Genomic DNA, 22199 nt, shown 5'->3' with positions numbered 1-22199 from the left:
TATATCATTGGTGGTTTGCAACATAGGAAAGCTGGACTTTTTGAAGATTTTCAGATCTTATGTCGAGTTGATGTTCTGTGTGTTTGATCCCACATTCTCTCATCAACCTTTGGAACACCAAGAATCATGCAAAAAGACAGATCAGAGAGAAGACAACAACATATTGAAGATTAAAAAGCTATTATTGGACTAATCTGTTATTATACTAAAGGAAAGAGAAAGAGTATTAGCTAATCATACCTCTAAAGAAAGTGTCCAGATGCATGAAAACAACCAAAAGAACGATAGAGAATTAACTTGTAAATCATCATGTCCAGATGAAAAATCAGGCTCATGCATAGGCTCAAACCATCTTTTTCATTCTTTCTTCTGCAGGGTTGTGCTATCAAATGCTGAAGTACTTGAAGAAGAAGAAGAAGAAGAAGAAGAAGAAGAAGAAGTATCAGTTCTGCTTTTATTGAACCTGATGACTCGCCTCCCTCCGATCTCCTCTAGTTCTATCTCGGTTACAACAAAATCCTGTCTGCAATTTGGACAAGATAACGTCTCATTAAGATAAGCACTGTCACTTTCAAATTGACAATATGTGTTGCATCTATCGCACTTTGTCCAAAAGGTACCGGCTTTCACATAATTCCATGAAAAGTATGGCTCACGCTTATATTGAGCCTTATTCCATGTAAAATCAGGCTCAGGCTCAGTCTCAGGGTCAGACTCAGACTCATAATCATACTCATGTTTCGGCTTATTCCATGAAAAGTCTGTCTTGTGTCGCTTTGGTTCTTTCTGGTACATTCCACTCTCCATATCTGTTGGTTTCCTCTTCAGATCATAAGAAAATCTCTGAGCCTTATCAGACAACAGACACCAACCTTCTGAGATCAGCTTAAACGCCTCGGTTGCGCCAGTAAACTTGTTCTTGTCAGGATGAAGCAAAAGAGCTAACTTCTTGTACTGTCTTTTCAAATCTTCATCAGTAACCGAAGGATCAACACCAAGAACTCCATACCAATCAGCTTCTCCTTTTCTGTTGATCTTGTCTGATGCAGAGATGTAGACATCGATCATCATCGACACTTGTTTCAATCCATCGAGCTTTGGATACAAATTCTCAGCCTTGTTGACGAATTTCTTGGCGCCTACGTAATCGTTCTCTGAGATTTTCTTCTCGGCAATACCTATTGATTTTATAGCTTTGTCCTTGTTACTTTCCATGTAACTTGATGATCCCAATACTACCAATGTTTCTTACAGATCACGGAACCGTGCAATCGTTAGCCCTAAATCTGGTTTTGATTGATCCCCAAGTAACTAGCCTTAAAACCCTAGAGACGAGCTGCGAGAGGGTGCAGAAGAGAGGGGGAGTAATAGGGGACACGAGAATTATTTCTCTCTTTATATAATTGATTTTCTGTTTTTCCTTTTGTTTTCCTTCTACAAAAAGGATAATTATAATTTAGTGAAATCTATTTTTCTAACCTTTTAAAAAAAAAACTTATTAACATTAGAAGATGAATAATTTAGTTATGGTATAAACTGATCATAAGTCTGTATTTTGTGTGTGTTTATTAGCTCCCCCTCTCTCATTGTGTTGTTGGCCTTGTTGATGATGCTGTCAGGATTGCTATTACCATTTATGTTAATGTTGCTAAGCCACAGTAATTCGTACACAAAAGACAAGCTTATTCAAGTGGCCATTGTTTACAACTACTTTCGAGAAGGACTGGTTCAGAGAATGCCAAGGTAAGTATGTATAAGTGCTCTAGTTATTATTTGTTTTTCATTTTCTTTGAGTTGTTTAAACTGTGATTCGTTCAGAGTTTCAGACTGTGGAAAGTTGGTTGTGTAATGACGAATTTTTGCAGGCGCTTTCATGTGGTTAACAACTACTACACACACTGGGAGGTGAAGAGCCAACCATCAATAGTCACGAAAATAGACATGCTGCTCCTGCCTTTGTTTAGCCAAGGAGGTTCAGTTTCATAAACCCTTTGTTTTGGTTAAACAGAGTAAAGAAGTCGTATTGCTATGTCTATAGTACTATTATACCAGATTAAATTGTGGACCAACCACCATAGTAAGTAGTAACTAATCCTAAACCCCTCATGTAATCCCTGCTCTTCACGTTACAAGCTGGGGATGTTCTCTTTACTCTTATAGGATCCATCTCGTGACCTCTTCTGTGAGATTACATGAGGAGCTTTACCCACTTGCTCTTCTCTCATATTGTGATCACAAATGGCAATTCATGTGAAACATTATATATCATCCCTTTAATGTACATTAAGCCTCTTGTGTCGGATATGGGTTTATCAGATACATACAAGTCATCTCACTGTCGGAGTATTTAATGAAAAGCTAGATGAACTATATTATCTAAACTTCTGACTGATTACCTCTTGGTAAAATCTACCACCTTCTTAGCAGAGCCATGTACAGATTCCAGACAACGTTTCCAAGATTAAGTAAAAGCTATCAAGAATTTGACAGAAAGGAGTAAGAGATGTATCTGTTAGTATTACTAAGATTATTCATTCTTGTTTCAACTTTGAAACGTGAGACAACTAGTGATAAATGTAGCTAGCAACTTTGATTAATCAACTTCATCTATTACTAAAAGATTACAAAAATTAGTTAAACCAAAACATTTAAAAAAAAATCAGGATTCTTTAACTTCTTATCTCACACCTGCCGTCCGCTTCTTGAAAAAAGCCTCTGTGCTTCATGAGTAGAGTTTAGATCTTCAAATCTAGAGCGTGGATGTCCTGTTGCCATCGGCTTCTTGAAATGCATGTCTGCCTCATGAGTAGAGTTTGGAGCATCACTTGTGCTTCCGCTTGTTGCTTGAGGCTTAGGGCGAGGAGGAGCAAATCTTATGAATGGCTTCCCGTTGACCATCTCAGGAAAGCTCTCTGTAGCGACGAAAAGTCCATGGCAGAATGGACAAGGCAAGGTCTTGTCAAGATGAGCAGCTCTCACATGCTCAGAGTATGTCGAGCAATGAGTGCACATTGTCCAAAAGGTAGCTTGTTGGCGAGGAGGAGCGAATCTGATGAATGGCTTCCCATTGACCATCTCTGGAAACTTCTCCGTCGCGACGAAAATCCCATGGCAGAATGGACAATGCGAGGTCTTGTCAAGACTATGAGCTCTCACATGTTCGGAGTACGTCAAGCAATAAGTGCACATTGTCCAAAAGGTACTGCTAACTTTCTTCTTTTTCGATGAAGCTTCTTTTGCCTTGCCATCCACGTTACAAGAACCTGGCTCCTGCCGTGCCCTCTTTTCCGTTTTTTTTGGTTCACTCTTTTTCTCTTTAGCTTCTTTCCTTTTCCTCTTCTGATCATAGGCAACTCTCTTAGCCTTGTCAGATAAAAGAGACCAAGCATCTAAAACCAGCTTAAACGCGCCTTCCGCTCCATTAAACCTGTTCTTGTCTGGATGAAGCAAAAGTGCTAGCTTCTTGTACTGTTTTTTGACGGCTTCTTCATCGGCCAAAGGATCAACACCGAGAATCCCATACCAGTCTGATTCACTTCCGTTTGTCTTGTTCGATGCAGAGATGAAAACATCGACCATCGTTGAGATCTGTTCCAAACCATCGAGGGTTGGATACAAAGTCTTAGCTTTTCCAGCGAATCTCTTCGCTCCGTTGTAGTCGTTCTCTGAGAGTTTTCTCTCTGCAATTTTAATTGCTTTTGTAGCTTCTTCCTTATTACACTCCATGTCGTCGTTGAGAGAGATATTAGGGTTTTAATCAGGTCTCGATGTTCTGTTTCTTGTATACAGAATCAAAGCGTTACTATGTGTCTAAACTTTGCAGAGAATCTCTGCTAATCAGAATAAGTAAACGGGAGATGAAGAAGAAGAAGATAAGATCGAGAACACTGTAATACGAGTTATAAATAGAAGAAGCAAGAGTCTAATATTTATAGAATGTGATTTTACGGAAAAAAAAGGAAATTATTAATTAGTAGTGGCGATAGTAAAAAGGAAATCATCGATCAATTTTTTAGAATTATTTTTACGGTTTTTGTAAAATTTAGTAGAGTAGAAACATGTGAGTTAATAGTCGTAAGAAATATTTGAAAGACAACCTTTTTTGTATCACTCTGTATAGGTTTTGTATTTTTGTATCTTTTGTAATTTTGTATTTTTTTTTTATAGATTTTCATATAAGAGCAATTTTTTTTTCAATGCACACTCTCCTCCTTACGTATAATAGCACAGGTTATTTTGGATGATACACAAATTTTGATATGAATTAGTATTTAGTGATGTTGTACATTATTATGTTAGAAAGTCGTATTATATCGAAGAAAAATTTTAAAATTTGTATAATTTATGAATTAGTTTACAGATTCGACTTTTGTATGGATCCATGACAAAGTACCTATTGGGTAGTTTTTGGACCGCAAGTTTTTATCGAGTCCAGGTCTTATTCGAGATCCAATCGAGTATCCAAAGTATCCAAAATAGTTTTTATTTATTAGGTATATTTTAATATTTTGAATATGTTTTTAAAATTACGGATAATTTTAAATTTTCATGTTTAGATTTTTGTTATAGTTTCGGGTTTTAGGTAAAATTTTTAAAAAATCGCATTTTGATATAAATTTACGTATTTGTTTTTGGTTTTTGGATCAGATTTTGAGGTAAAATTTTAGGTCTTTTTAGATATTTTAATATTTTGGATATTCGTTTGAGTTTTCAGGTATGTTTTTGTGTCAAGTATCTTTTGGGTTTTCATGTACTTTTTAGATTTTTTTGGATATTTCAAATATTTTCGGGTTTAAAATATTAGAACCGATCAGACCCGTTATGTATCCAAAAGTTAGAGTTATTTACATGTATTTGAATCATGGATTCGGACCTGAAAGAAACCAACCTAAACCCCAAACCAAATATTTTCAAATACCTAATTGGGTCCAAATGTCTAGGACTTTAAGGATCTATATCCAAAATGAACCGATCTGTTCCAAATCCGAATATTCGATGCCTATATTTTTTATATTTTATGTGCATTTTATAATAGCTATATTTGTTAAGTTTATGAGAACAAAGATTAATTAACAGATTTTTGGCTAATTTAAAAGTATAGATTTATAGGGTTTTAAATAGTTTCTAAACTTATATGAATAAGAAAATTTTATTATAAATATTTTTAGTTTTAGTTAATTTTCGTACCTATTCCCCAAAATTGTTAGATTAATGATTTTACTATTATTATTTTGTTTTCATATCATACTATGTGCTTTGTTATTGTGCTTCTTTATTTAAACTCTAAAAAATAATGTAATATCATAAGTACATATGTTATAACAGAAATCAATTAGTTTCGTGAGCTGCTAGTGTTTGGCCGTAGTGTTTGTTTTAAATCGATTAGTAACAACAATTAACATAATCATCTTAGTATGTTCCTTATAAATAGGAGTAGAGATATTTTGATTGATTAAGGCAAATATTAAATAAAACATATTATTAATGAATGAGTCCAACAACCTTGTATAAGTAGATTTTTTAAAAATCCTTCCCTTTTAATAGTATAGATATTTATTCAAAATATAATAGAAATTAATTTGCATACAATTCACCAATTATTTGTGTTCAGTGAAAAAGAATAAAACCAATGATTAATTTTCATATAATTATACTTGCCAATCAAATTAATTTAGTTTAAATTTATACTAATAAAATTTTAAATTAAATTATTAATAAAATTAACTTAATTGTTTAAATTTAATTTATTGTAAAAAAATTCACCTTTCAGTTTGAATTATATTAAAAACAAAACCACATCTAAATACACATTTTACCTTTTTGGGAGGAGAAGACTAAAAATATGAAAAACATAAACAATATAAAAAATCATAAATACATGAGAACAAATTGAAGAATTAATCTTAAGTTTGATATCTTCAAGTTGAGTCTGGAGACTTTAACAAAAAAAAAAACAACTTTAAATTCTGTTAACTTGTTTTAAAAAGAAAATATGCAAATTTTAATTTATATAACGAGAAAAAAAATCAAATTAGGTTAAAAATTTGACATCTTAGACTTCTTAAAAAAAGTCAAACAGTTAAGATTCATCTACAATACCCAAACAATACATTGTAGGTCTTGCTGGTTTTCTTAACTGCCCGTGGAATTTGCTCGGTTGCAATGAAAGTCTTACCACACATTGGACATAGTACGGTCCTGTTAAGATAAGAATCCCTCCAATATTCGCATCGTGTCTTACACTCACTGCACATTGTCCAAAACATATTTGAAGGCGCATCCCTAGCCTTTGCACTTGGTGGTGGTTTCTTCTTCATCCTCCTTTCATCATAGAGGTATCTCTCAGCCCTGTCAGATAACAGAGACCAAGCATGTAAAACCAGCTTAAACGCGCCTTCCGCTCCATTAAATCTGTTCTTGTCCGGATGAAGCAAAAGGGCTAAGTTCTTGTACTGCCTCTTCACTATTTCATCATCAGCCTTATAATCAACACCAAGAACTCCGTACCAATCAGTTTCTATTCCTCCACTAATCTTGATTTCTGCAGAGGTATAAACATTGATCATCATCAACACTTGGTTCAAGCCATCAAGATCCGCGTATAAACTCTGAGCCTTGTTAACAAATTTCTTGGCTCCAACGTAATCATTCTCTGAAAGTTTCTTCTCAGCAATATCCAATGCCCTTTTCGCTTCATCCTTATCCATGTTGTTGAGAGTTTATACTTAGTTCCCTGGAAACGTTTCCGAACCAAAAAATAGCATCAGGGAATGTTTACATATATTAAACAAAATCACTAGCAAATTAAACAGATTTTCAACGGACGAATTTGATTAGGGTTTTGTTTTGTGATATCTAAGAATGAATTTAAAACACCAAAGCTTTACCTTGTAACAAAGAATAGCTAGATAACAAAAATAAGAACTAAAGATCTATTCTTATGTGCTTGATCTCTATCTCTTGTTCGGATGATTCAATCAATAGATGAATTGCTTCTCCTTTATATAATAAAAAAGCTACGTGCTCCTGATATTATAAGGTTTGTGATTTTATTCTCCTAATCCCGTCAGTCTTCGTACACTCTTTTGCCGACTTGATACGAGGAAATATCAAGAAGAAAAAAAAGTAAAAAGGAAATATCAAGGCATAGCTTTCCACCAATAAAGGTACAACAGAAATACCGTATTATTAAAAAGCCAATGTGTTTATAACCACACAAACTAGAAAACGTGACAAATCAAATTCAAAATAAAAAAAATATATAGAAAAGGAATTAAAACCACCTTCTCCGATGTCGGTCTCGTAAATCATAAACACTTTTCACCGAGATTTCTGGTATGGTGGTGGTTTCTGCATCCCGGCGTTTGATCATAAGCGGTTCTACTAACCTTTGTCAGATAACAGACGCCTAGCTTCTAAAACCAAATTAAACGCACCTTCCGCGCCTTTATACTTGTTCCTGTCAGGATGAACCAAAAGAGCTAACTTACTGTACTGCTTCTTCAGAGTTTCATCATCAGCCAAAGGATCAACACCAAGAACTCTGTAGCAATCAGCTTCTCTTCCTCCAGTGATCATCACCGACACTTGTTTCAGTCCATCAAGATTCGGATACAAATTCTGAGCCTTGTTGACGAATTTCTTGGCTCCTACGTAATCACTCTCTGAAATTTTCTTCTCGGCAATATCCATTGCCCTTTTCGCTTCAACCTTATTACACACTCCATGTCGTTTTGCTCAGTTCTTAGTATCTTGTTCGCTCAAAGTTTCCGCACCTATAACAAAAACAGAGGAGAGAACGAAATAGGCAGCAATGAAGTCGGTCAACGAAAATTATCTATCGACTTGGATGTCCAACTTAAACAGACTCATACCTTTGCAACTTAACATAGAAAATTTAAGCAAAAAAAAAAGGAAGAAAACTTAACATAAAGATGGCGACTTAGAGAGGAAAAGCCAGAGACAGAGGAAAACTTAAAAAAAAGAAGAAAACTACACATTTTAATAATAAATTTACAATACCAAAAATAGCTCTACTTTAATACATAAGTTATACAAAAAACTTATTATCTGTATAATTGTTATCAAATTATTTTATGTTATTTAATGTTTTTATCTTTCATGCTTACATATATTTTTAATATTTTAGTTAATTTATATTTAGTCTTTAATATGTTATTTATTATTTTGGTTTTAAATTTATTATTTTGATAATATTTGTGATTTTAAAGATTAAATAATTTGATTTTCATAGTGTATAAATACAAATTAATTTATTTCAGTTAGAAATATGATTGTTTAATATTTAATATATAAAAAATATTTAGCTTACATTTTATTACATATATTTTCAATAAAATTTAATCTTAGCTTTAATTTTTAATAATGTTGATTTGGATCAATATTTGAAATAAACAATAGAGAATGTGGCTGTAATATAACTGATTAAATCATAACCTAAATATAAGATAAACCTAATTATGATATTACTAATAGATATTGGTTATGTCTATTGTTAACATCAGTTTATTAATTATTTATCCTAAATATGATGATAATATATTGATATATATATAGGTTTAATAAAATTTAAAACACTAATATTACTTAAACTAATTATTTATCCTAAAATAAATAAAAATCAGAGAACGTGGATATAATATAACCGATTAAAATCATAAACTATAAGATAAACTTAATTATGACATTATTGGTAGAATTAGTTAATATCTATTGTTAATGTCAATTTATTAATTAATTATCCCAAATATTACAATAAATATAGATATTAAATAAAAATTATGATATTATTGGTAGAACGCACTATTTTCATTTTTGTAGACAGAAAATTAATCAAATTTGTAACTCAATTTCTAAAATATGGGATTTTTGTTGATGTAGCTTTAAATTTTGAGTTAACAATTTTATAAGAGGTCCAAGTTAAAGTTGTAACTTAATTACAACACATCTTAAATAAAACCTAAAATTAAAAAATAAAATTTAATGCATGATTGGTAACTTTTTGAGTTACAAGCCTAACTCAAAATTAATCAAATGTAACTCATGTCACCGATCAAAGCCATCTTCTCCAAGGATATTGTGTTGTCTCTCGGATTAAGATTGGTTAAATCTATTCCAACTACATTATGTATTTTACCATATTTACGGGCATCAAATGTTTATATACACATCTTACCCGCACCGCAGTTAATTAAAAACAAAAATATCTACATATGTTTTTGTTATTATTAGGATCGCACCGCAATTTTCGCAGGTATCCCGCATGTTGTCATCCGAATCTTCAATATTCATTAGAGAAAAAAAAATAAATACATTTTTCCGGTCAAATAAAGAAATATTTTTATTATCAGATGACTATTCCGTGTTTATATACATATTATAAATATTTATAAAATAACCAAATTATAACTGGCTAATTTATTTTTTCAACAACTATTCTTGCGATCTTTGGAATGTCCAGGTGGCCTCCTAACATTACTTGTCCAGCTTCTATCTGGAACAAGTCCCATGCACCATGTGTCAGTCAAACACTGGACTTCCATAGGATCATGAACCCCATGCTTCCACATAAGCTTTGAATTTTAATTATTCTAAAAATAAGAAATATTTTATTTCTAAATAATTGTAAGTAAAAACCCTAAATATTACAAATAGTTTAATTTGTTATTTATATATGTATAATTGATTATATTCATAGTTATATATTTTTAAAATGCACAATATTTATAAAGTAACTATTTTAAAACTAATTCTTATCTATCTATACTATTACTTGGGAAGTAAATTTGATTACTTGTCATATTTTCCATGATTTTAGTTATTTGTTTACTTGTCATCAGTTTCTCTGATTTTATTAAAAATATTGATCAAATACATATTATCAAAAAGTTTATATATAAGTATACTAATATATCTGAATTAATCGGATTTTTTTGGTTCATTCGATTTGATCGCTTAATATGCTGAACCATATCTATATACTGCAATTTTTTTAAAATAACATCCATTCAATTTATTCGATACTACCAAATCCAGATGATTTTCTCTATTTCAATTTGGTTTGGTTTTAAATGGTTCAATTTTACCGGATTGAACACTTCTACACTATCATTATTTTGTTGATGTTTTATAGTTGTGAATTTATAAAATCCTTTCAGTGCCAGTGATTTCCTTTCAGTCCAAATATAATATATATGTGTTTAATTTCAAATACAAATTTTGTAATTTAGTTATTACTATAGAAAATATTTTGATCCGAAATCTACATCACATAAATAAAACTATGAAACAAAAGAACATAATTTAATGCATTGATTATCAAAATTAGTATTGAAGTTTTATGATCTATAATAATATAAAATTTCTATCAAAATTAATTATTATTTTTCGTAAAAATAAACATTAGAACTAAAAATGTATTTGGTATATATATTAATCTGCACAAGTTGTGGGACATCAACTAGTTAATCAAGTATACTAATCTTACTTTTGAGAAAAATCAACTTAAAGATTTTCAGATTTGTAGATAATTTTTGTTATTTTAGAAAAATAAAACAAAAAAAATTAATAATAAATTTTTTAAAATATTAATAATGACATTAGATAATTAATTTAATTTATTGATAATTATCAATGTTAGCGTAATATTAACCCATAAAAACTGATTTATTAAACAATATTACAAAAAAATTAATTGTATGTACATGATACTTGACAAACATTATAATCAACCACTCATATTAAGACACATGTGACTTCAAACATTCAAAATAAAAACATAGAAAAAGGAAAAAAGGAAAATTATTTAAAATCACCTTCTCTCCGATGTCGGTCTCGTTAATCATAAACACTTCTTCTCAAGGAGAATTTCTGATTTTGTAAACCCTAATTCTCTCCGCCGATTCAATCTCGCCACATTTGTTCCGTGAAGAATGGTAAGTCACTCTCCTCCTTTTTCGTTGCCTGATCCGATTCTAGAGTCAATTTCACGGCTTAGATCCGAATCTGGATGACTTTGACACACCAGACGATTCAAAAAAAAAAAACAAAACTCGAACATATGTTTCTTTGTGGAGCATTGTCTATACATATTTGAATATTCTTTTCTAATCGTTTACAGGTGGAGAATTCAGTAAAACCATCCTCAAAAGAAGACACATTGGCATCTTCTAGACCAATGGCTAGAAACCTAAGAGGTGTTGCTGATCTTGCAGAGGACTTATCTCGTATTAATGATGCTGAGGTAAAATATAAATAAATAGTATATACCTTATAAGGGTGTATAGTTTGTTTTATCTGAATTTGAATCATATCTATTGGTTTTCTTAGTCTCTGTAAAGTAAACACAACAATTGGTTCCTGGAATGTGGCAAACCACGCCTATTTTTACACATGTAAGTCCCATCACGTCGTTGGTTCCGACCATATATAACGTAGACAAAACTGATTCTCTTGTGTTTTGTCTTCTGCTTTCTGCTGTGTCTATTGTTCGGTTTTTATGTATGATAAAAGCTAGTTTTATGTACTTTTTGTTCTGACTTTTTATGGTTTATTGTTTGTTCATCAGGTTGCTAGTTATCTAAATACTACAAAAGAATCACTCCTGAGGAAGATAGCATGGGAGCTGATGAACCCTGAGTACAAAAATGTATTTTTGCTTTCATCCTGTCTTCCATCTTCTTGATTTCTGCTAACTGTTAAGTTGACGTTCTTGTTAATGATACTTAACATTTTCTATTGATTATCAGGGAACGCAGAGGAAACCTACTACTACAGTGAAAAAGAAATATCCTATTAGTAAGACTACTGCTGCTCCTAGTAAGAAAACTTCTGCAACCACAACCCAAAGCAATGCAGAAAGTGAAAAGAAAAAGGTCAGTGCTACTATTCCTCCAGCTCGTTGCCTGTTATAGTTTGAGATATCTTTGGATCTTCTTTAGTTTTACATCTGCAGCTAAATTTATTGTGTCTTCTTGTGTACAGAGACTTAGTGCATATATCAATTTGGATGTCTTGGATAAGCTATTTGATGATGTAAGTTTACCCCTGTCTCTCTAGCGTTATCTGTCACACTATCTAGCCTCTTGTTTCTTTGTGTAGTCTCTTATGTGTATTCACATCTGTGTAGGAGAACTCTCCAAAGAGGACTAAGTTAGAGAAACCAGTTGTTGTTGGTGACCAAGTGAAAAATTCACAGCAAAGCAGCGAAGAAGAATGCCTTTTGGAACCTGAGGGTTCTGAAGAAGAAGATAAACCAGTCTGGAACGAGGATTATAGTACTGAAGATGCTAATGGAGGAGAGGACGAATTCTATGGCGGTGCTGATCTTGAATATGAAGATCAAGATGAAGCAGAATATAATGAAGATATTATTTGGTGATCTCATCATACATTGTGAATTGATCTCAACAACATTGATTATTATTACTTTTTTGACAAAAATCTTTTAAATTACATTCATCATCTTTCCCTATCTAATAAATGAAAACCTTCCATATTGTTCAAAAGAGTGCGTCTCTATTTTGTTGTCCTCTGCAGATAGATTCTTTTCTCAGGATTTTGCAAAACATTTTCTATTTGGTACTGTAATCTGAGAAGGTGAAGTAGCATGACAAAACTTGGTTTTACAATGCCTCTTGTTCTCATGGCTTGGTCTATGATGAGTGTGGAACGTTAAGTTTCATCTGAATCTCATTCTCAGGATTATCACGTAGCTCTTTGAGCCCATTCACCACGTTTTGAGCTAGATCTTCATAAGCTTTTGATACTACAGAACCAGGGGAAGAAACAACCACAGGAACACCTTCATCAGACCCTTCTCTGATCTTCATTTCCAGTGGAATCTACAAAAACGATATCTAGTAAGGCCACATAGAGAATGTACAACACTATAACCTCGGTTTTAGCTTTAGATTCATTTACCTCACCGATGAGTTTCAAGCCCTTCTTCTCAGCCATCTGGCGTGCTCCTTCTTTCCCAAATATGAAAGAAGCTTCGTTACAATGAGGACAAACGAAGCAACTCATGTTCTCAACAAGCCCCAAGATCTAAGTACAAAAGTTCAGAAACGTTAAGAAGAAGCGAAGACAAAACTAGTAGTAAGGGACGGTATAGATGGCTACCGTACAGGTACTCTAACTTTGTCGAACATGGAGATTCCTCTATTAGCATCAGCAAGCGCTACATCTTGTGGAGTGGACACAATCACAGCACCTGTAAACATAAACACACTCTGAGTAAACTAAACTACACACACGACTTGTCTAATCTTAACAACAACTCAGATATGTATTATATACACACACACACCTGAGAGTTTAAGGTTTTGAGATATGGTAATTTGTGCATCACCGGTTCCAGGAGGCATATCGACAACAAGAACATCAAGATCTCCCCAATCAACTCCTCTTGTCATCTTAGCAAGAGCGCTCATTACCTGTAACAGTAACCACAAGCTTTGATTACTGAACGAAAAGTTCTTTTTAAGGCTTCCTCAGTGATCTTAGAAAGGAAAGACAGACCATAGGACCTCTCCACACAATAGGTGCATCTTTTTCTACAAGGAGTCCCATGGACATGCATTTAACTCCATAGTTCTCTACCGGAATCATCTTCATATCTTCAAACACACAGAGGTTACAGAAGTTAGAAATTACAAGAGGCACTTGTCTATGACCTTACCTTGGTTAACTTGAGGCTTTTGATTGATACTCATCATGATCGGAACAGATGGTCCGTACACATCAGCATCAAGCAACCCAATCTTGAGATTAAATTTGTTGGCTAACGCAACAGCTAAGTTAACTACATTTATTAACCGTAAAGTTACAGTTCAAATCTCTCACACAAAATTTTTTTAAGGAAGACTCTGTGATGGATGTTACCAGCAGTGGAAGACTTTCCAACTCCGCCTTTACCAGACGCAACGGCGATTATATCTTTGACTCCGTCTAACCGGAGCTCCGTCTTCCTCCCACCGACGCTTGAAGAGCTCTGCCAAAAACACCACGTAAAGGTGAGATTTTTTTGGTAATCCGCGATTCCAAACACCGTCAAAACTCAAGATAACCACGAGAGTAAGGAGAAATGAATACGAATTTGTACGCGGAGACTGCGTGGGTTTCACGGCGGCGAAGAGACCGAAGAAGAAGCGTGACGGAGGCCATGAGAGAGAGAGAGAGAGAGAGAGAGAGTTTGTGTCGTGATGAGAGCAATTTATGCCGAATTTTCCTAAAATCTCAGCTTTCCTAGATTTTCCTAGGTGTGTTTTAGTGAGTCCTTAGCGCTAGATTATAGGGTAATTACATTAAAAATAAATGAAAAAAAGCAAATAAGCGAAGGATCAGTCCGTGTAGAAGGAATTTAAGGACTTAGTCCTTAAGGCAGCTGGCACGCTTTGATTGGGTTGGGTTGTGTTTGTGTTTCGTGGTCACGAAAAAAAAAATCATTCGACATAAACGTAGAAAAAAAACCTCTCGAAGAAACAGAAGACGATTTTCGATCCATCTCGTTCCATCTTCTTCCCTCGAGTTCCAAGGTAAATCGAGAGGGATATGTAGATTTATGGTATTAGATTAGGTTCCCTGTAGTTTTCCTGTCAATTTAGGGTTCGTTTTGATTTTTGAAATCGAATTGGGGTTTTTGTTTCAAGTTAGGGTTTCAAATGATTTGGGTTTTCAATCGATTTGTAGAGGTTTTGGTTAGTAGTTACAGTTCCAATACTGAAATAGGTTTGATTAACGATTTGCTTTTCTGCTTTTAACCAATGATCCATCTGCTTATGTCTGCTTTCAAACGATTAGTGAATCGATGAAGGGATCTTCCCTGATACGCGATCCCTTCGTCTGCTTTTCTGCTTTTACTCAAGGTTTTCTTTTCTTGTGAAACTTAAAAGACGATCCGTTGTATGTTTACACGAGCCTCCTCATCTATGCTTTGATAAATTTCTGTTTGGTTAGTCGTCTGATGAGGAATGCTCTGTGCTAGTTGTTGTTTCACTTTTGTTGTTGTATTTTGTGCTTACAAATTTTAAAATTTCAGGTTAAACAAACATGGGACAAGACTATAGCTACACCCAGCCTTCCTCATCAGACGAGTATGACTTGACCTCACTTCTTGAAGCTGAAGCGGTTTTGTACGCTGAAGAAGCTGAGAGTAGCTACAACATTGGTGAGCCTGTTCAGTGCCCACCTCAGCCGTTTCAGTACTTATGCGGGGGACATACAAATGCGGAGGAGATGCGTGCCTTTGAGAGACAACTTAGTCTTCTCAAGGATCAAGTTCGTGAGAGTGACCAGAAGCTGGCTAAGCTCGAGAAGACCCTGTGTGATGAGTTATGCAAGAAGACATCATGGATTACAATTCTTGGAGTTTCTCTTCTGCTGAGCCTTTTACTTTTAATAGCGGTGATAATTCTTGGAGGTTAGTTTCAATCCTTGTTTTTTTTTTAAGTTTATCTGTGGATTTTTAAAAAAAAATTTGATGTTTTTCAGGAACAGCGAGTGGGAGCTACGAGTTCTACTGCTTTGGATAAACAATGCAAAGAGACGATACTGGTGAACAAAGAGGGAAATTCATGGAATGTGAGTTTGCGATTTAGCGAATCAGGCGGCAAGTATTACATCACAAGAGGCTGGAGAAAGTTCTGTCTCGATAACGGATGCGAGATAGGAGACTTATTTGCGTTCAATGTGGTTGGAGATGGGAAAACTACTCCATTGATGTGTGTATGTCTGGAAAGAAAAGAGTGCTCTGAAATACTGAGCAAATACTTGAGCAGAACGAGTGGTGAGTCTTCATTAGGTGGTCATTCATGATCATGTTGGATTTTAATATTCAATCATCTTATAAACTCTTATGTGTAATCTTTATATTTAATCATGTTTTTATTTAGGAATTATTCTATCTTTATGTTTAATTATTGTTTTCATTCTTATAAAAATTATATTTCACTAAACAAAAAAAAAATTATATTTTTTTATTCATAAGGATTCCAACTTCGGGTTCACCATTGTACACACATTTTTCACAAGAATCCTTAACTATTTTAAAAAAAAAAATTGATTATTTATTCCTAAGGACTCCACAAGGGGTATCGCCATTGTGGATGCTCTAAGCATCTTTTCCTCACCTGCGATCCTTCGCCATTTCTCCAGCGTCTTCCTCAGAAATCAATCCTTTATTCCGTTTCTACCAACACATAGTTTAATCTATTATGTGTCTTTACATTATTTGTTTGCAGTACCTTCTTGTGGGAGCTACGAGTTCTACTGCTTTGCATAAACAATGCAAAGAGACGATACTGGTGAACAAAGAGGGAAATTCATGGAATGTGAGTTTGCGATTTAGCGAATCAGGCGGCAAGTATTACATCACAAGAGGCTGGAGAAAGTTCTGTCTCGATAACGGATGCGAGATAGGAGACTTATTTGCGTTCAATGTGGTTGGAGATGGGAAAACTACTCCATTGATGTGTGTATGTCCGGAAAGAAAAGAGTGCTCTGAAATACTGAGGAAATACTTGAGCAGAACGAGTGGTGAGTCTTCATTAGGTGGTCATTCATGATCATGTTGGATTTTAATATTCAATCATCTTATAAACTCTTATGTGTAATCTTTATATTTAATCATGTTTTTATTTAGGAATTATTCTATCTTTATGTTTAATTATTGTTTTCATTCTTATAAAAATTATATTTCACTAAACAAAAAAAAAATTATATTTTTTTATTCATAAGGATTCCAACTTCGGGTTCACCATTGTACACACATTTTTCACAAGAATCCTTAACTATTTAAAAAAAAAAATTGATTATTTATTCCTAAGGACTCCACAAGGGGTATCACCATTGTGGATGCTCTAAGCATCTTTTCCTCACCTGCGATCCTTCGCCATTTCTCCAGCGTCTTCCTCAGAAATCAATCCTTTATTCCGTTTCTACCAACACATAGTTTAATCTATTATGTGTCTTTACATTATTTGTTTGCAGTACCTTCCTGTGGGAGCTACGAGTTCTACTGCTTTGCATAAACAATGCAAAGAGACGATACTGGTGAACAAAGAGGGAAATTCATGGAATGTGAATTTGCGATTTAGCGAATCAGGCGGCAAGTATTACATCACAAGAGGCTGGAGAAAGTTCTGTCTCGATAACAGATGCGAGATAGGAAACTTATTTGCGTTCAATGTGGTTGGAGATGGGAAAACTACTCCATAATGTGTGTATGTCCGGAAAGAAAAGACTGCTCTGAAATACTGAGCAAATACTTGAGCAGAACGAGTGGTGAGTCTTCATTAGGTGGTCATTCATGATCATGTTGGATTTTAATATTCAATCATCTTATAAACTCTTATGTGTAATCTTTATATTTAATCATGTTTTTATTTAGGAATTATTCTATCTTTATGTTTAATTATTGTTTTCATTCTTATAAAAATTATATTTCACTAAACAAAAAAAAATTTATATTTTTTTATTCCTAAGGATTCCAACTTCGGGTTCACCATTGTACACACATTTTTCACAAGAATTCATAACTATTTAAAAAAAAAATTGATTATTTATTCCTAAGGACTCCACAATGGGTATCACCATTGTGGATGCTCTTAGAGCGATTAGAAAGACGGAGGGTAAAATAGTAAAACTTCGCAGAGTCGGTCTGCTAACTCGAGCTGTTCCTGTCCTTGATGCAGTAAAGAATCGTAAAGTTATATACTTTGAGTTCCCTTCCCGCCATCTAAAAGCATCATTAATCCAAAACCCCGCTTTGGGTTTCTTAATAATTTTTAAGTATTAAATGTTACTTAAGACTTAGTTAAGGCTAGCCGCAACGGTGATCCTTAATGGATCCTTAGCGCCTAATCTGATGCTTATCGAAATAAAGAAATACTCCATCTATTTTTAAAAGATGCATACTCTAGACTTTTCACATATATTAAGAAAACTCATTAAATATGCATTGTTTTTTGTGAATAACAATTTTTCATAACTTTTAGCCAATAGAAATTCAATAAACACCATTAATTTTTTTGAAACTTACAATTTTTCATAAAATCATACATTGAAAAGGTAAAAAATGTATCTTTTTGAAACAATTTTTTTTTCCAGAACATACATCTTATAGGAACGGAGGGAGTATTATTTAACCTAAATAATCCAAGGATCAATCCGTATAAGGATTTAACGGACTTGATCCTTAGAGACGTGGCACTATTTGGTTCATCCGTCGGTTTTGTCTTTCGTACGTATCAAAAAAAAATTAATCATTGTAGACCAAAGGCGAGGAAAAAAAAACGTCTCGAGTGAAGGCAATATCGAAGGCGATTCAATCCATCCCGAAAAGAAGGTAAATCGTAGGGTGATTTTGTAGATTTATGCGTTGAGATTTTGTTTTCTTTGTTGTTTTCCCCTCAAATTAGGGTTAGGTTGTGAAGATTCAATCGATTTGTCTTTTAAAATTAGGGTTTCAATCAATTTGGGGTTTTCACTCGATTTAGGGTTTTAAATCGAATTTGTTTTGAAACGATTTGCGGATAGTCTCGTTCGATTACAATCTTCTTTCATGTTCTTATTTGTGTTTGCTTACGGTTTATATGTCTGTTTGCTTACAGTTTGTTCAAAAATTTTAATTTCACTTTTTAAAAAAAAAATTATTTTTTTATTCCTAAAGACTCCAAATCGAGTACCACTATTACACACACCTTTTAGACTATGATCCTTAACTATTCAAAAAGAAAAAAAAATACTATTCTAATCCTAAGGACTCTTGAGGCAGTACCACCATTGCACTTGCTCTAAGGGACACTACAGTTTTGTGCTATTTTATGTAGAGGTTCTTAAAAGGATATATATTAAACATTGTTTAATTAAAGATTAAAAAGAGAAAATGAATAAAAACTGAAACTTTGGTGTTGTGAATAAGTGAATGAGTGTTTCAAAAAAAAAAAAGGAATATGAATGAATGTTGATTTAAGAGAGAAATCAAGAGTGTTGTGATTAAAGAAAGAAGATGACTTTGGTGTTGTGAATAAAAATTCTTATTGTGAATATAAAGAGTGAGTATTGATTTAAGAGAGAAAATGAGAGAAAAAGAGAGAAAGCAAGATTGTTTGTTACAAGTCGAGAGTGTTTGTTATATAGACACAAGCTCCATGGACACTGTATGAGTTCGCCTTGTTAGGAGATCCATAACCAATTGTAGTAGTGACCTGAGGACACAAGCAAAATGCCAAAGGTCTTTAGACTCAACCAGTGTCTGAAGGCTAATTAAGAGATTGTGTAGTTTACCTTAATCAATGTGAGCTTGTCTGTAACAGCTTTAGCTTCCTTAATAGCAGAACGGATCTCATCATACCCAGTGTTACCATTCTTCACCCAGATAACATGCCATCCAAGAGCTTCAAAACGCTGGTCAAGGTTCTCAGTAAAGGCATCGCAGTGTCTCCATCAATGGAGATGTGATTGTCATCATAGAAAGCAATTCCAAGTCCCCAGTGACCAGCTAGAGAGGCCGCTTCATTTGAAATACCCTCCATCTGACAACCATCTCCGATCACATACCTAAACAAATCAAGCCAAGAAAATCAGAGCTTGAAATAAAAACAAAGAATGGTAACAGAAAGCTAAATATTACGTGTAGTGGTCGACAACTTCAGCGTCAGGTTTGTTGAACTAAGCAGCTAAGTGCTATTATATGGAATTATCACATCTAGAAATTAGAATATATAATGTTCTATAACGGAATTATCATTTTTAACATTTTAGTTTCAAATAAAATTCAGATTTTATCTTTAATAATTAAAAAATATATTTTAGTTTGAATGTATGTTTATAAAATATTTGTATCCGCGAAATTGTTGGTCTAGTGCATTGATAAATAGATAAATACGGAATGGACCGGATACTTTGAGACTGAAGCTTTTATTTGAAGTGCTAATTCCATATTTGGACTGAATATGATGACCAAAGCTCGAAATCTTAAACCCTTCTTGAAGTTTATGCACCACCTCGGACACTACTTGTTGTTCATCTTTATAACTTAGTTTTTTTATCTTATGGGGTTCTTCAGATGCACAGACCAATCTTAAGCTGAACTTGAGCACCTAGAGTGTAACTTTCTCATCTCTCACACCAAGTTCAATGGAAGCTGTACGTGTACATGCATTTTATGTTATTATTTGAGCATCTGCTGATATAGAAAATAAGGACATGCTCTGATCATGCCATCTTATCGATCTAGCTGGTTTGTTGTCATGTCTGTTCTAATGTTTAGCCTGGCGATCGATCAAGGCCATCCACAAATCTTTACTTTCTACATTCCCGCTAAACTTGCATGTTAGTTACATTTACCAAGATGGAAGTGGAAACCATGAAGCTTACCTGAAGTCAATTAGACTTGGACATAGTTGAAAATAATTAATCTTAAACGTTATGAACTAAAACTGGTTTGCCAGCCAAAACATATGAATCAATCATAAAATATAATCAAAATAATAATAATACAACAGTACCAAACTCAATAAACCTTAAAAGTATGACTTGGCTTCTTATCATATGAGACACATGAGTATTTCTTCACAATTTCGAATACATTTTCAGGATTTAATTAAACTTCGACATACTGCAAATAATACTTTTAAAACCGAGATCAATTGTTTTATAGATATCTAATTATAAAAATTTCATACAATGACTTAAAACTCTGTTAGTTTTTTTTTGAGCAGACCACCAAATGAACATAGGTTTCTAAGACTTCATAAAATCATTTATAACAAATGTTAATGACTTACTCGAGACAATAAAACGGCATTCATAGATAAATTCAGACCAATCTGCTAATTTTCATGTGACCATCTGACTTTTCATACACAATTCCCTTATACTCTCTGTACTATCTAATTACTATAAAGAACACTAGCTCATCATTACTATTTTATGTTTCTTGCATTTCATTGATTAAGAAAAGTCAATACCTTGCACTTAGCAGCAACATCCACAGCATTCCCTTATAAATCCATAGAACTCTCGTCTTTTGTTTCTGCACTATCCTCTTCACTTATTTCTCTTTTGCTTGCCAATTTCAACTAAATTCCTGTAAGCGATGGTCGTTGTGTATTTCTCGCTACCATTGTTCATATTCATGGTGTTTCTAGCCATTGGTGGTTGTGCAGGATGCTTCTACATTGGTCGACATCAAGGGATAACTAAAGTCGGTGGACCGGCAATGCCAACGGCTTATCCGACGACACCACAAGCTAATCAAGGTTACAATGCTGGAGCTCAACCTTGCCCTCCCAACTATGCTGTCTAGACATTACTCATTAATTTGTACCGTGTGCGGTTAAAGAATTATCATGTTATCTTTATTTCTTGTCTTTTAGTTGTGCTATTGTTTACTTTAATTTGGATCATTAAAGTTTAATTTCATATATGTCAACCTCTGTATCCCACAACCACCTTATCAAAGTTTATAATGTCCAAAAAAGGAAATGATGAATTCCTTCTCTGATTCCACAGCTATTTACCATAGCACATACTAACACGACTTCTATAAGTATACAAAGACAGAAAAATGTTAACGATGTAGCGAGATGACCAATATACTAAAACCATGAACTAAAAAGTTACTAAACTCAAGTTAATTATCAGACCTAACTGAATCCCACATAAAGTTAAATAGGGAGTAGATTACAGCTTTGCACCAGTTGCAAAACCTAATATGGTTCGCGTGCTCCTTGGTATTGTCGCAGCTAAACAATAGGAAATACAGTCATAAGATGAAAGTACATAATGCTTCTTTTTTTTTTTGATAAACTACATAATAACTTCTTACACAGTGGTTTAGAAGAAGAGGTTTACATGAAGCATCTTACTGATCTCAAATACCTTACTATTCTAAGCCTGAAAGTCTCAATAAAGCCCGAAGACCTATGCACAACCATGAAGGAGAAGCAGCTCTTGATTATGCCCATCCGATCACTCTCCCTCTTTCTATCATCTATGCAACACCTTATCATGTCAGAGCCTTATATATAGCAAAACCATCACATGAGGTGGGATGCAAACTTATTTTTTCTACGATGGACGAATCCTTGTGGTATGCTAATTCGGACGAGGGTAAACTTAGAATACGGATAGGCTAACCGTTCATCAAAAGTTGATACAAGAAATCTCCAGAA

The 22199-nt window shown here is 33.7% G+C and overlaps 7 protein-coding genes across 9 annotated transcripts; 3 read left to right on the top strand and 4 right to left on the bottom strand.

Annotated features, from left to right (window-relative positions):
• Positions 1 to 357: 357 nt before the first annotated feature.
• LOC106383201 (chaperone protein dnaJ 1, mitochondrial-like) lies at positions 358 to 1215 on the bottom strand. The gene has a single exon (XM_013823329.2). The coding sequence runs from the start codon at positions 1213 to 1215 to the stop codon at positions 358 to 360; it is 858 nt and encodes a 285-aa protein (XP_013678783.1).
• A 1412-nt stretch (positions 1216 to 2627) lies between these two features.
• Positions 2628 to 4958, bottom strand: LOC106441825 (chaperone protein DnaJ-like). Its single transcript, XM_048738760.1, has one exon. The coding sequence runs from the start codon at positions 3724 to 3726 to the stop codon at positions 2683 to 2685; it is 1044 nt and encodes a 347-aa protein (XP_048594717.1). The 5' UTR covers positions 3727 to 4958; the 3' UTR covers positions 2628 to 2682.
• Positions 4959 to 5454: 496 nt separating this feature from the next.
• LOC111200064 (dnaJ homolog subfamily B member 12-like) lies at positions 5455 to 9206 on the bottom strand. Its single transcript, XM_022690741.2, has 2 exons — positions 6888 to 9206; positions 5455 to 6733 (listed from the first exon to the last, which is right to left on the bottom strand). The coding sequence occupies exon 2, from the start codon at positions 6705 to 6707 to the stop codon at positions 6087 to 6089; it is 621 nt and encodes a 206-aa protein (XP_022546462.1). The 5' UTR covers positions 6708 to 6733; positions 6888 to 9206; the 3' UTR covers positions 5455 to 6086.
• Positions 9207 to 10799: 1593 nt separating this feature from the next.
• Positions 10800 to 12517, top strand: LOC106385047. Of its 2 annotated transcripts, XM_048738759.1 has the most exons (7): positions 10800 to 10955; positions 11141 to 11263; positions 11350 to 11414; positions 11588 to 11668; positions 11769 to 11894; positions 12004 to 12054; positions 12149 to 12517. In XM_048738759.1, exons 3-7 carry the CDS (start codon positions 11385 to 11387, stop codon positions 12398 to 12400), a joined length of 540 nt encoding a protein of 179 aa, XP_048594716.1. In that variant the 5' UTR covers positions 10800 to 10955; positions 11141 to 11263; positions 11350 to 11384; the 3' UTR covers positions 12401 to 12517. The 2 variants fall into 2 exon arrangements, with proteins under 2 accessions (XP_048594716.1, XP_013680448.1); XM_013824994.3 differs by lacking the exon at positions 11350 to 11414.
• Positions 12367 to 14338, bottom strand: LOC106437885 (iron-sulfur protein NUBPL). Of its 2 annotated transcripts, XM_048738758.1 has the most exons (8): positions 14116 to 14335; positions 13906 to 14014; positions 13703 to 13825; positions 13543 to 13640; positions 13331 to 13457; positions 13149 to 13234; positions 12943 to 13068; positions 12367 to 12863 (listed from the first exon to the last, which is right to left on the bottom strand). In XM_048738758.1, the coding sequence occupies exons 1-8, from the start codon at positions 14185 to 14187 to the stop codon at positions 12675 to 12677; spliced, it is 930 nt and encodes a 309-aa protein (XP_048594715.1). In that variant the 5' UTR covers positions 14188 to 14335; the 3' UTR covers positions 12367 to 12674. The 2 variants fall into 2 exon arrangements, with proteins under 2 accessions (XP_048594715.1, XP_013734345.1); XM_013878891.3 differs by lacking the exon at positions 13703 to 13825 and having other exon boundaries at positions 14116 to 14338.
• A 1-nt stretch (position 14339) lies between these two features.
• LOC111200062 lies at positions 14340 to 17416 on the top strand. Its single transcript, XM_022690740.2, has 3 exons — positions 14340 to 14558; positions 15062 to 15442; positions 15514 to 17416. Exons 2-3 carry the CDS (start codon positions 15073 to 15075, stop codon positions 15552 to 15554), a joined length of 411 nt encoding a protein of 136 aa, XP_022546461.1. The 5' UTR covers positions 14340 to 14558; positions 15062 to 15072; the 3' UTR covers positions 15555 to 17416.
• On the top strand, positions 15558 to 17238 carry LOC125576923 (B3 domain-containing protein REM10-like). The gene is made up of 4 exons (XM_048737462.1): positions 15558 to 15576; positions 15629 to 15747; positions 16263 to 16496; positions 17011 to 17238. Exons 1-4 carry the CDS (start codon positions 15558 to 15560, stop codon positions 17236 to 17238), a joined length of 600 nt encoding a protein of 199 aa, XP_048593419.1.
• Positions 17417 to 22199: the final 4783 nt, after the last annotated feature.

This window comes from Brassica napus, chromosome A8 (assembly GCF_020379485.1).
Source record: "Brassica napus cultivar Da-Ae chromosome A8, Da-Ae, whole genome shotgun sequence".
Classification (NCBI taxonomy): Eukaryota; Viridiplantae; Streptophyta; class Magnoliopsida; order Brassicales; family Brassicaceae; genus Brassica; species Brassica napus.
This window is presented reverse-complemented; position numbering and strand designations above follow the sequence as displayed.